The following is a 15,688-nucleotide window of genomic DNA, read 5'->3' on the forward strand; positions in this document are numbered from 1 at the left end:
CTGTAATGTTTAATTAATAAGTATAGTTATTATTTTAATCGAATTTTCCAATCATATGTCACATAAATTTGATGTTTGATCGGTGATGTTTTGAAACGTGCATATTTTATATAATCGAAATCTATGGCGATAAAACGATGACATATTTTTCAATATCGCATTTTCCAGATATTTATCTTTAATTTTAATTTTCATATATATATATATATATATATATATATATATATATATATATTTATTTATTTATTTAGTTGCATCACGAAATATGAGATGTGAGTGAAATTGCTGTACAAGATGCATGCGTGTATTATTTGTTAATAATACAGATTTGCATATTGTATGAGTTCATGCGATTTTTATCTGTCGAGCAAATCGTAATTTTCAGAATATCATTGGAATATAAAATAAAATACGTGTGGAATGCTATATAAAGTGTTGCGTGATTGTCGTATTTAATCATTGCTAAGTGATTAGTGCACGCGTGATAGTAATTAATCATGTTATTGTGAGTAAGTAAATCGTGTGAGTGCCATGAAGGAGCAGCGAGATAAAGCAAGAGATGTCTCAGGAACGCAGGACGACAGCAACTATGGAATAAGGTATAACTTTGTTAATTTATTTGTTGTTTATAAAAATAATTGCCAGTGATAGTGATGTGTTTACATCATTGTGTAATATAAAATGCAAAATATTTTAAATCTTATTTTAAAATATATATTTAAAATATTTACTAAAATATATATAATTAATAACTTTATATAGATATATGTAGTATATGTTGTAGCATTGTAAAGATAGCAATAATAAATATTTAATCATACGCGATAATTATTTTTTGAAATTTTAATTAAATATAATACGTAGGCAATCCGATAATAAAAATAAAGGTACAAGAGTTGATAATTTGTAATCTGTGCGCGCAATCTTACGGGCATATATTGTTACATGCGGGAGAGAGGAATAAATGCAAGTTTTCTTCCACCCACCATTAATTAAAATCTGACAAGCGAATAAAATGGCCGGTGTGATTGAAAATTATACCAAGTTCGAGGCGTGCGTATTTATCAAATTTTTGCAAATAGGAAAAATGAATCAGAGTGAGACTGATTGTTAGGTTAATGAATGTTTATGGCCAAAATGTTTTAAACCGAAAAACAGTGCGCATGAGGTGCAATAAATTCAAAGATGATCGAACAGTACATTTTGAACTTGAAAGATGTGCCGTTCCTTTATTTCAGCTTAAAACTGGCCATAAACATTAACATGCGGTGAATTTTTATAACTTCTGTTTGCAAAATCTAAAATGTTATAAACTAAACTCATTTTATGAATTTCATTTATAACATATTTTCTAAAAAGACCTTTTAGTTAAAAATAAAGTCATATAATCTTATATAAAAACAAAGTTATTAGAATCAAAATTTGTAGGAATATTAATTATACTACTTTTGGATATATATGTGTGTGATGGTATGTATGTAAAACCTTTTATTTATTTTTTTATATTTTGTTATTACAATAAAGTCTTTTATGCCATGACCATCTTATAAACACTATCAGTAATTAAACGAGATTCTATATATTACGCAATTGTCAATTAACATAGATATACACATACGTGTATAAAATTTTATGAATTTTATATAATTTTATGTCATGTTTTGTCGTAAATAAATATAAAGAGCAGCCTCATGTGTTACACTGTAAACAACGATAAATTTGAAAAATTTCTCTTTATAATGAAATGGAAGAATAATACAGTTTTTATAATAATTGAAGAATTTTGTTATTTTAAAGTATATTAAATTGGGAATAGAGTCGCAATAAATAAATCGCAACAATAAGCATCTTTTATAAAAAAAAGTAAAAATAAAAATAAAATAATCTAAATAAAAATCTAATCCAAAATACATATATACGTCTGTTTTAAGTCGATACTTTTTTTGCCTTCAAATTTTAGAAAAAAATTATATATGTGAGAAAGGTATATATTATATCTTCCAGATTTTCGATCATTTTTAGATTATTCTATATGAACGCAAATTTTTGATCCGAGTCGTTATATTACGCGTGTTATATCGCGGGAACGATGGGTCTCCGATTAATTTATCGGTCGAAGGACACTGGCCAGTGTGCGATTGCCTTTGCTGTCGCTTTCGGCTTTAGTGCTGCAGCTATATAGGGTTCGCGGTAAAAGCGTTAATGGCTTGCATTATTTTGTCGACTCGTTAATGAAAGGAAACGATTTTTTTACGAATAATTATAAAAGCTAATACACTACCTAATACACTTGCCCGATACATTCGTCTACGTGAAAATTACATTTGGTGGTAATGGAGAACAAACGAGAAAATAGTGACAAAATTTCAAAGAAACAATGAAATATAAGTGTTAGTAAATATTTTATATGTAATGAATAACTCAACATGAAAATTTATCATAAAGAATATCACTCCTTTTTAATAATTCTTCGATGAATTTGGAGACGCATAAAAGACTTTATTGTAATATAACAAACAAAATATAAAAAAATAAAAAGTTTTACATACATACCATCACACACATATATATGCAAAAGTAGTATAATTAATATTATTTCTATAAATTTTATTTTAATAATATTATTCTAATAAGATTCTAATAACTCTGTTTCTATATGAGATTATATGACTTTATTTTTAACTAAAAGGTTTTTTTAGAAAACATGTTATAAATGGAATTCATAAAATGAATTTAATTTATAACATTTTAGATTTTGCAATTTTTCCCTTGATATAACGAAATCAGTTTCAATGTTCGGAGATTATTTATTATCCTTAGATTAAATCAATTGTGAAATATTAATTTTGCTATAATAAATAATACATATAATAAATACAATAAACTACTATTTTGCGGCAACTTTACTCGAGACGCTGATAAGGTATCTTAAAACAATGGATGATAAAACGAATCGATATTACACTAGCTTAGCGTCGTAAACTATACTCAGACGACTTTATTGCACGAATAAGCTGCCGCACGCATTAAACTGGTTTTTTTTTTTCGCCTTGTTATGATTTTAATAATTTATCGCAATATTTTTTTAAATTTTTTATCCACAAATTATCAAAAGATGGAATAGAAAAAATATTTCTCTTATGAATTTTATTTCAATATTTTTATTTCTAATAACAAACGCGTGGAATTTGTGTTTGATCGTGGAATAATTCCGATATTTATTTAAGATCGAATCGTAACGAATAAATTAACGATCGGCGATTACAAAATTTGACGAAGAAATTATGGGAGATTAAAATCATTTTTTTTTTTCTTTAAAACTACAAAACATATTAACAAAAAAAAATGTTAATCTAACTAAAAATTAAAATAGAATATTCTAAATTAGAGGGATTGTTTAGGATTTCCATTAGAAACGATGACATGTATTGTTGGGATCTTTTAAGCAGATATATGGTTAATTTTTCTAAAAATGTACGTTTTCTGGTTTCCTCGGACGTTGAGCTAAACTTGAATTTAGCCCAAAGAATGAAATTGAAAAGATAAATAGCGTAATGTATATATAATATTTGCGCCGTTTGATATATGTATGTGATAAATGCGTTATATTATCCGATATCATTTTTAATAGGATTAACTATAATGCAATCTTTGCATAAATTGGAATAGCTACGATTGAATCTTCAGTATTTCATTCCGAATCGTACGCACGGACAAATCGATATGACGCGGCCAGCTTTCTACCAACGCGCGTATTTCTATTCTCGATCTATGGGATGGAATAATGGTGATAAAGTTCGTTTGTTCCGAATTCTACGAGCGCTATTCCCACGATTTTTATTCGGTAAGATCACGTGATGCGTGAATATCGTGAATATTATTCGTATGCACGATGCCAACATATGACAAATCCTGACAATATTGATGATTGACGTCTTGTCGATACTTGTATGATATTTGTAGTACGCGTAAAATCTCTCTACGACTCATATTTTATATGTATACCAGAATACAGAACTCGGGAAATTTTTTCACCAGGGACAACGCAGAGTTGTCCCTGGTGAAAATTGATTTATTTTGATTCTGTCGTCTAGAATGCGACTTTATATCGTATCACGATGTCATATGCCGTGTAATAACAGTAAAATGTTCATATCCGTGTAATAACAGAAGAAGTATGTTACCCTTTCTTATACGTGTCTCTAATCGCTTAATCCATTTTCGCGTGTCGCGGATTACCGCTGCAAATAAAGTGCCGTCGTTTTAAGGAATGCTTTGCAATGGAAACTTTGATTGGCGTTACATGATGCTACAATGCATTCTCTGCATACGGAATGAATATAACAAATAAAATTTATATGCATGAGCACGTACCCATTTAATCGACACGTTTATAATCAAACGCAGTAATAAGACGTAAATTCTTTTATGAATGCTATAATAAATTAACATTATAATTTGCTTTACGATGCGTACTCTCTAGAAAATATTCATAAGTCAATTTTTCTCATTCTTGTAGGAACATGTATATTACTCTGTCGAACTTTAAATTTTTATATGTTTCAAACGATTATATGAAGGGAAAAATTTGCACAGATTTATATTACGCGAGACATATTTCTGGATAAAAATTGTTATTTGCCATTTTATTTGTAATGTATTTAATTTTGATTGTATGATTATATTGATTAACTGTATTAACGATTTTTTTGATAATAATTAAATTTATCTAATTATTTTTCAAAAATAAATGATCAAAATTGTAAATTATTAAGAATGTAATAATAATTTTTTTATATTACGATTTATACAAAAGATTACTATTATACAAGAATTTTACGAGAATAATGTTCCATCTGAATAACATGAATGATTTTATTTATTCGATTAATCAATTTCATACACATAATAAATTTGCATTTATATTCATATCTGGGCGGACCATTATGCTAATTATGAATATGCAATAGCAGACGATATCATACTTTTCAAGTTATATGTAGGATCGATATACCAGTACAACATTTATCATTCATGACATCCGCAAAAATATGGTACCTGCTCATAGATGAAAAGATAAACGACACGTATCGATTTGTCGCTGCATCGCATAAAAGTAATCAATTGAAATAATATTATACCGTTGAGTTCTAAGGCGATCTTCTGCGCACATTTTGACTTTTAATTTCAGGAAAATTATTATACATATTCAGTTTTAAGGGTAATATTAGTTCATAAAAATAAATTATAAAATAATACTATTAATGATTAAATTGATTTAATTATCAAATTGATTATCATTTCACCGAGAATTTTATATATACGAATTTCTCATCTGGGAGAAAAAATAATAATACATATAGACATATACAAATAGATATTGCTAAAAAATAGAAAAGCTAGAAATTATCTATGATTATATCTTCAAAGTTATAATGAGATTGAAATGTAAAGAAAAGAATATTATAAAAAAAATATAAAAAAAGAAACAAAATAATCAGACTGCGTGGTACGGGCCTTGGAAACTATAATATACCATATTGGATAATAGAAAGAAATTGGATAATCTCTCTTAAACATCTTGTGATAAGTCAATGTATAACTTAATGACGATTATTAAAATAGAATAAGAAAAATCAATATTCTATTTTAAAACATAATAGAGGCTATTTAAGATTGCAAAAAAGTTATAAATAGCTATATACAATAATAGTACATACAATATCTTTCTCTTTCTCTTATAAAATTATATTTACTTCTTAAATGTTAAATTTTATTTTTATTAGTGAAAGGGAAAAAGTATATTAACCATTTTTCTCCCTCTTTTGCTCTGTATTTTTTTTATTTTTTTTTAATTTAAAAAATTTTATTAATTTAATTTAAATATATTTTTTAATTTAAAAATATTATTCTGTCAAAAATAAAACTTAAAAATAAAATTTGAATAAAAATATTTTATTCTAAATTTTCGAAATCTGATTGTTTAATGTTATACTCCAATAGTATCAATAATGGACTATCTTACACGGAATATTATGTGCTTTAATTAAAAAATTTAATTCTCTTTATAATTTTTTTATGAAAAATAATTTCTCTCGTGATTTTTAAAGATAATATATATAAATTTTATTTTTTTTATACACAACAGTTAGCTTTGGTTTCAATATTACATTACTTTCCTATTTTCTTTATGATAAAATATAATTTTGTAATACGATATTGAATTTATCCATTAATATGTATATATTTTATATACGGAACGATGTATGTAACTTAATTAAACATTTAATTATATTATGTAAAACTTTCTTTTTTAAAAAGAGTTAGCAGACTATATATTTCATAAATTTTTCATTACGCGCATATGTCTGAAATGTTAAATAGCTTTCATGCACGTGTATCTACTTTAAAAGAACATATTTTAACTTGAATTATTGATAAAGTTATTGCATAAAAAATTTTCATATGATGTTTATATTTTAATATAATTATAAAAATTATTTTTGATTTTGTATAATTCTTTCATATATTATTATTTATTTAATATTATATTAATTAATATCTATTATCTATATATTAATTATATTATTATAACATATAACAATGATATTTAATTTTTGTAAATTCTATGATTGCTAATTAATCACCGATGTCTTCTTAAACTGAGCTATATGTTAAACAAAATATTTATACATACATCTTTTACAATAATCTTTATTTAATACATACTTTATGTTCTGAAGATACTTGTTAATTTTCAAATATATTAAGATTAACGTTGCATTTTAATAAATAAAAGAATTAAATGAAGAAATATATATAGATTCAGCAATATATATATATATATATATATATATATATATATATATACATATATAAATTAAATAGATAAAATTCTCTCTCTTTCTCTCGTATTTTAGAAAGATTTTATTTCGAAATATGACCGATTAAGATGAAAATATAATATATTTTTTGTAATATATTCTAGATTGAAATTTTTTTATTTAAATATTAATGCATTTATATATGTATATTTTTAATACATCTAAAAATTAATTAAGAATATAAAGCACGTGCTAAATAAAAAAACGATATATGTATTTTGTTTGATATAAAAGCTTAGGTGGAGGCGTCGGTGCTTAATTGGCAGCCAACAGCCTCGCGTTCACAAAAATTATGTACTGGATATGTCTTGATGGCCATACCCCGCCATGTCGACGTTAAAAACCGACACGACGCGCTATTGAAGTAGCGAGTACCCTTTTTGATCGGTCTACTTCACACCGCGATGTTATAAACTCTTTATATCGGAAAATACATACGAGATAAATATAACTCTGTTCAGCCATCTATCGCTCAATCGAGAAACTAATATCCGTCAGATACTTTGAATTCAAATCCGCGATGTTATCATTAATTCATTCTAAGAGAACATTTCGTATTATTTGTAAACAGTATTGACAATATAGCTGTGATCAAAAATATATATAAAAGTTTGTATAAATTTTATTTATATATATTATTATATATATTTATTTATATATATTATTTATATATATTTTATTTATATATATATATATATATATATATATATATATATATATAAAGGAAAAAAATTGAGCAAATAATATTTTGCATATTTTGCAAACATTTTACAAACATATTTTTTTTATCAAATAAGCGAGAGAGAAGTAAAAAGATTAAATTGTTTCAATTTATATCATTGCGTAATATATTGTACAATAACAAGCCAAAAGCTTTAATTATACGATTATATTTTATAATGATACTAAACATATCAAAGCAACAAAATTCGACGATGAGCTGATTAATTAATTCTGTGAAGAATCAAATTGCGAAATAATACATTGACTAAATGAAGTTTACCGTGCACTTAAATAAACATTAGCGGAACTCGTACAAAAGAGTAATCTTCAGTAAAGTAATATAATTCGAGAGAGTAATCAACTTAACTGTACATGAGCGAAAGGGATTTTTACTACATGACTGATTTATCGATGTTGCGTGCTGATGGAAAAGTTACCCGCATAAATCCACATCTGTATATCATAAATAAGTATATGCAGGTTCGCATCGAACCGTTTTTATAACTGCGCATTCAAGCTTATAGGCGGACATAATGTTGATTATCCGGTCTGTCAATTAAGCGAATCGCCAATTAATTGAATCGACGCGACTTTAAGTAAAGTTCTAGACTCTGCATTAATTTATATTATTTATTTCATTTTCTTATAATTTACCCATTTGTTTTTATTTAATTATTATAAACAAAATCAAATTAGGTAATAATCAGAGATGAAATTAAATGAAAAATTTTATTTTTCTTAATTATTATACTATGTTACAGTAGCATTTTACGATAATGCCTACTAGGTAAGAATATCTTATTTCTTGTAAGACTGCAGTTGAATTTTATATTACATCTAGATACGTAAAGGTTAAAATTATATATGCAGCAAGTGTAGTTCGACCTTCATTCTATTACACAGTTGGTTAAAGAGTTTATATGTTAATGAGATGCGAAAGTATATATTTGAAACAAATTTAGGGCTAAATGCCAAAATATTCTCAGCATAAAAACGAATTTTAGGAAGTCGTAATAATTCTAGCATGTACAATATTCCGCATGTATATAAATATATTACTGCATACTAAAAACACGTACACCTGGACTTTATATTTATTAAACATAAAAATATATATTTTTAGTATCAAAATATGATTACAAAACAGAAAATGTGAAAAAATTATATCTAAGGCTACTTATTTGTTGTTAATGTAATTATGGAAAAATTTGATATTTCCATGAAACAAACGTTGCATGTATAGTTTTATACTTTTCATATATTTTAAAGATTTTATTTTCCGGAATCACGTGGTATTGCCGTGGCGATCGATATCAGTGTAAAAAAACGGAGATGGAAACTAGTTTTACAAAATATATTTTACTTGACTTCCTTTCCAATGATTGTGAATTCTAAGAAGGCTAACACGCGTTTGAAGATACCACAGCATTTTCTAAAAATTGTTGGAAATGCAAATTGGATATACGTGATATCGCGCTGTCTTCGCGAAGGTCGAATATCAATTTTGATCACGATGTCGAACATCATTTTTATCATGTGCATCGCGAATCAGCGCCTCCATGAAATTCACACTCCTGGATATATATACTTTGGGATATTAATCGAATAATCTATAGACTAGGATTAAATCGTAAATTTTTTTTTTTAATGAATACACGGTAAAAGTCATCAAAATTCATGACTTGCATAATTCTTTACTTTGATTCTTATCGTTCTTATTCTAAGGAATTTCATATGCATGTATGTTAGAGATTTCGTTTATCATTCCTATCGAGAAATTTTCGAATGAAACTTGAGAGACTTTTTGAGATAAAAGAGCGCGAGAGATATTCTTTTTATAATTTATATTTAAAAAATTATTATATTATACAACACGAGTTATTTAAATCGTGACAGGACTTTTTACAAATAATTAAAAATTTGCATATGCAATCTGTATATAAAAATAATTAAATTGAAATTATTTGCTTATATTATAATTTAATATAATAATAATATTAATAGCAGTAAAATAATAAATATCATGTAAATTTGTGTATGATGTCATTCTCGAAATTTTGCGATTGTTGAATTTTATAGAAATAATGTTTAATTAATATTTGTTATAACGTGATTGCACATTAATCTCGATTTAATCAAAGCGGTTTTATTTCTCACTGTGACCATCTGAAATCCAAGAGTCACCTCGGCTTAAATCCAAATAGATTGTAAGAGAATTTATTACTGAAAGGGGATAATCTTCATTCATCAACCGCAATCCGGAAGAAAACAATTTGTAAGCCAAGCACATCTCCAATTTTCCTCGCAAGGTATCAAGTACTGAGACTTAACGAGATTGGCGAAAATTGAGAAACGAGATTTGAGAAAATTAATTTAACAAAAGCTTGAAAAGCTATAAGACGTTTCTTGTTAATTATTAAAAGACTATTTAAATTTGATTGTTAAATAAGGTTTAATGAATCACGAGATATACATATGTATCAAAATTTTATAAACGGCATTGTATCTATTATAATGAATTAATTCTATTCAATTAAACTTTATTTGAAATATTTATTTGTATATAATAATATATTAGATATTATTTCTAAATTTGATTAAATGAATTTAATTTTGTAATCAAAAATTAAAACTTTCCACAATGGCATTACAATGGATTAAATTAATTTAATCAAAATTAAAGATAATATTTAATATAATAAGATATTTCAAATAAAGTTTAATTCAGTAAAATTAATTGTATTACGCTGCCGGAATAAGAACGACATTTATCTTTTTTGCTGAGATCTGATCCACAATTGTAAATCAATATTCAGAAGCTAATTGTAATATTAAGAAGCGGAAATATTTCGGTAATTCTTACAAAGATAAAATGCTTACCTGGAGATAAGGTACGGCCTTGCAGAGTTTTAATCCGAGAAACCAAGTCTCCGTGACATCCCATAGAACTGACGGCGGTAGACAGATGAGCAGGACGAGGAGATCGGCCACCGCCAGATTGACAATAAAGTAATTAGTCACTGTTCGCATCGTGTGATTTCGATAGACGGCCATGCAGACGAGAGCGTTGCCGATCAGACCAATCACAAAAACGACACTATGCATAGCAATCAGCACCCAATCGGTGAATTTGGGGAATATATGTTGCATCATCAGCTCGATGTAATCCTCGTCCGGGATACAGTAGTCGTTCGTGCAATTCGTCGCGTTGACGTACCCTAGATCTTCGATGTTGTCCGAGTAGAAATCGACCCCATTGTCGAGCGCGTTGCTCATCCGCGCCAACCAAGCGACGATGATCGACACAGCGAGATTCATGATACAAATTTTTACTCCATCTTTGACACGATGTATATCGGGAATGCCGTAGATTGTCGTTTCGCGTGCGAAATTATATGTCACGTTAAATGATTTAATTAATCGCGATTTCTAATATATTGCGATGTACTGTTGCATTGTAATAGGTATTCATCAATCGATGGAATTTGAGCCGATAAATCACGTACGTAGATAAACCACTCGTCCAATCAACCATTCATTCCAGTAATGTTCGTGCATTCGTATAAATAAATGACACAAGTCACTTCACAAACGCTTATGTATTGCGGAGGATTTAGTCGAATGAATCATTGTCAAATAAATTATAAATATAAGTTATACTCGCGACGTAAAGTTGCTTGGAGATGCTCGGCGTTTCCGCAACGATAAGAAGTATGCTCTTAAAGTTTACGAGACTCCTGTTTCTTTTCTTTCTACGGCCGTGACCGTACTTAGGTGATCTCGACACAGAATTTCTTTGAAGCAAGGATTATGCATTCCTTCGTTTCTCAATGCGCGATTGTAGTCAGCTTCGTATCTGTGCACAGGAAAGAACATAATCTCGTCAGAAGTAAATTCATACATCTCTTGTGTGTTTGCTGCCCGCATATCAGGTATAATATTCTCATATTATGCACTTCAACTTCAACAACAACTTTGATAAAGCTCCTATTTCGTTTATAACGCTATATAATGCACATCGGTATAGCGTCGAATTCCATGAAATACTCAACGCTTTGAATAGCCCAGGATTATGTCAAAAATCTCTGCCAAACTTATTTTTTTTTTTGTATAATTCTCTCAGATACAATATATACAGTGTGTATATAATACACACACACACACACACACACATTTATACATATATATATTGTTTTACATTAATTAATGTTTATTTAAATTTAATTAATAAATAATTTATATTTAATATCAGATGAAAAACACATGTGAAATGTGACGAACAAATTTCAAGATATTGATTGATTGAAAGAAGTGATTTTTAAAATATTTCAATTTTTTTTCTAAAAATGAAACATTTTTTCATAACGTTAATATTTTTTTACTAATAACTTTTAATAATTTTATTAATATTTTTACTAACATTATAATATTTTATTAAATTTATTCACTTGTTACGTTTTATACGCTTTGCTCTATATTTAAATTTATATACGAGTTTATTTATTTAAACCGATACAATAAAGGAAATTCCGCAAATGATAAAGGAGAGCGATCATCGGCCAATTAAACTGATTTGTATTTACGTGAGAGACAGCGAGTGAAGTGTTGATTTGAGGCAAGAAAACAATCACGGTCGCACGCAGAATAATGTTAGATATAAATCAGTGTCCTTAAAAAATACTCTAGAATCGAAAAACGAATATATGTGTTATTGTCTCACGTAAAATATGGTATCAATTTTTATCACAGAGAATAGTAAAGGGTAATTCATCACAACTTTTCAAATTTCGGAATTTTTGTTTTATAGTGATTCATTTGCAAATTAAATTCATCGTAGAAGAATATCGTATATATACATATCGATAAAATAAGACATTCTTAAAAAAAACAAATAAAAATCCTTTAAAAACAAGTTTCTCTTGTTTAAGTTTCTCGTAAACTAATGTATAATGTTATTCATTGATATTCTGCGATGAATCTGAGCGATATGCATCTTGTAATTACAGAATCTTTTTACATCTTGTTCATCGGTAATTTTTTCATATAAATAAGGTGTTTTTTATACGCGCAGCTAGAAGCTCAATATACAATAAAGTAGGTCGACATAGTATTTATATGCTAGATATATTGAATTATATTGTTAATGACATAGGAAGTATCCCATTTTTTGCAAGCTACTAGTTTTCCTCAACAACGCCGCCTTAACTTAATAAAGTAGATTTATTGTAAAATATAGGTGTAAAAAATAGAGATGTAAGATATAATTCTAAACAAGGATTGCGCCTGCCGATAATTGTAAATTATTAGTGACAGTTATTACATACATGTTTTCATTTTATGTCTCCAGATGATTTGTTTGGTTGATAGCAAAGTTTATATCACTTGTTTTATCGGTCTATTTTATCAAATTGAAATAGTTGATGAAAACTTAATGATCGTAAAAATCATACGTATATAGTTCGTTCCATTTTTCTAAATCATAACTTATATAAGTCGTAATTCATTTGTTTATATGATATAATTTAATGTTTGAAACAGACATTGCCCATTTGTATAAAATAAACTCCGCTTTGAATTTAATGATGAAGAGTGTTCTATAATTTATTTCCTTTTAAATTTAATTTTGCGGAAAATCTTTTATTTCTAATGGAATTGTGGAATGAACATTATTAGTATTGATATTTTCATTAACAAAAAACTGAAAGCCATATTTTAAAAAGAATATATAAAGCTAAGAATTAATAAGCTTCTTTTAACTCTAGTTATTTACATTTTTTCAAATTTGGACTTTTAAATATGAATTTCTTCTCAGAAAGAATTATTTTAATTTTTATTTATATACTATAATATATCATAATGAAAATCAAGTTATTTATATTAAAAAAATGTATTACAATTATTAATCAAAATTAATTTATGTTTTACATTTCCTAGTTTATAATATTTATAATTATATATTTATTTTTCGTTCTAATTTACATCAGCATAATAATTTTATTTTTGCAATTTTAATCGTCAATGGAAAGTGAACAATGATGCAATTATTATTGTTATCAGAAACTTTTTATCTAAAACTTTTAGAAAGCGCGAACCAATAAAAAAGTGCTAATGTCCCATTAAAGTTCTTTTTCCTCTTTTATCGATGATACAAAGAACGAGATGTTTACTCATAAAACTTTCATAGTCCTGTAGACAATATAATCAAATCAACCATCTTGTACTTTATATAGAAATTAAATTCATTGTTACTTAAATTCAACAAAGAGATTCTAATATAACTCTCATATTCATAAAAATATTACATAATACGCGATTAATTAATTCTTCTCATTTATCGCGATATACAAAGCAATTACCATGCAATTAACTATGCAAGCAAAAAGATACGCCTCTTAAATGTTACAGGAAATTGAGTCGCCGAGTCTATGGGACATTATTTCCGCACTCCTTTGTACTTGCCAAAGATTAATTTAACTTTCAATATATGTATACATGAAAAGATTTGTCGGTGATACAATTTGAAAGAAGATAATTGTACGTAAAAAAGGATAAATGGATTCCTTTTATATTTTACATTTGTCGTCCGTAAAATTGAACTTTTATTTTCCACATTAACCAGACTAGATTGCAAGCAACTTTTGCATTTAATGACTTCTTCTTTTTTTTTTTGTACGATGTTTCGTAGTGACTAATCTGTACAATCGGGAACAAACCCATAAAATGGGAAGTATATATGGGAAGCCAAGTAAATATATTTCCGCATTCAAATACGGATGGAAACATGTAGACTTTTAGTACCAGGTCTCGTCTCTCATAAAGTTCCATGCTGATTTATCGCTGCATGAACGCACTTTCATTCGTTGCGATCACGTATCGAGATCGTTATTGATATCCGGCCAATTATCAAAAGAAAAAAGTTAAATCTAATTGCGTTCATTTCAAGTTCCTCTTTTTCTGTCTCTCGTTGAATGACATAAATGTATCAATATGCGCAAAACTTTAGTGAAGCTACCCGCAAAGATACGATCACGTTTAGCCTGTTACGCGGCGAAAAGTCGCGTGACTGTCCTTCCTCAATGCATGCATAAGAGTAATAATGTTCCCTAAGTGAAAATTTTCGCCATACTCTACAAGATTAGATTCTTATTTCTCTGACATGCATATTTAAACTAAATATTTAAATATAATTATGTTGAAAATATTTTTAGCAAATATTCTCGCGTAATATCTCAGCATGTTACGATATAGTTAAAACTATAATAAATATAAGAGAAAACCTCTGAGTTTTATTTCTATACAAATATATCGCAAAATAAAACACTTTTTTTCTTTATATGCGTGATTGTAATTTAATATTTAAAACATATTAAACGTTACTATTTTTAGCTATTTGTGATCGCGAATTTCTAATTCCTGTAATTTTTATATATTAATTTGTGAAAACAGCTATTTATAAATTATTAATAATAAAATGAAAATAAAAGAGAGATATAAAATAATAAAAAATATATGAAAATAAAAATATAGAAAATATTTATTTATGATAAAAAATATTTAATACTATCTGTGTTACAATCTAAATAAATTATTATGCATTTTATTATATATTTAGTTGTTTTTGTATCAAAAATTTTACATCAACATTTTTTTAATAACATAATAATATATATATAAATCGTAAAAGTATTAGAATAAATTTACTATTGCATATATAAACTACTGAAATGACAAATAACAATCTTTCATTGAAATTTAATTAATATCAATGTTTTTAAATTTTACAATGTATTGCAAGGTCAATTTGCTAATTTCTCAGGAATAAATAATTTTTAGACTCGCGCGAAACTATTACCTGTGTATTCAAAATTTGTCAGCATAAATTTTTCGACCGAGAGCGAAAAGTCAAAGGTCAGAGATTTTTACAAAAACAGAGAGTTTGCGTGACTTCACAAACTTTTTACTCGATCCCTTCGATTCGCGACACAAGAAATTAAGTCGGACCATCATAACGATTTCTCAGGATTAAATTTAATTTCTCGGTGACTTTCACGATGTACAGAGAGGTAAATACACCCCGTCGA

The 15,688-nt window shown here is 27.1% G+C and overlaps 1 protein-coding gene and 1 non-coding gene across 4 annotated transcripts in view; both read right to left on the reverse strand.

The window, feature by feature from the left end:
• LOC126858321 (orexin receptor type 2-like) overlaps positions 1 to 15,688 on the reverse strand; it is a 32,858-nt gene extending 17,170 nt beyond the window's left edge. For 2 of the 3 annotated variants that reach the window (XR_007688638.1, XR_007688639.1), the window contains exons 1-2: positions 15,460 to 15,687; positions 10,488 to 11,463 (exon numbers count right to left, since the gene is read on the reverse strand). Coding sequence is in view for 1 of the 3 variants with exons in the window: in XM_050608567.1 (XP_050464524.1) it covers positions 10,488 to 10,925 (438 nt within the window). In the remaining 2 variants the exon portion in view is untranslated. Of the gene's footprint in view, positions 1 to 10,487; positions 11,464 to 15,459 lie in introns of all 3 variants that reach the window. The other variant, XM_050608567.1, reaches the window with a different exon arrangement.
• On the reverse strand, positions 7,126 to 7,266 carry LOC126858362 (U11 spliceosomal RNA). Its single transcript, XR_007688659.1, has one exon. It is a non-coding gene; the product is annotated as a U11 spliceosomal RNA (small nuclear RNA).

The sequence above is a fragment of the Cataglyphis hispanica genome, chromosome 24 (assembly GCF_021464435.1).
Source record: "Cataglyphis hispanica isolate Lineage 1 chromosome 24, ULB_Chis1_1.0, whole genome shotgun sequence".
NCBI classification, from domain to species: Eukaryota; Metazoa; Arthropoda; class Insecta; order Hymenoptera; family Formicidae; genus Cataglyphis; species Cataglyphis hispanica.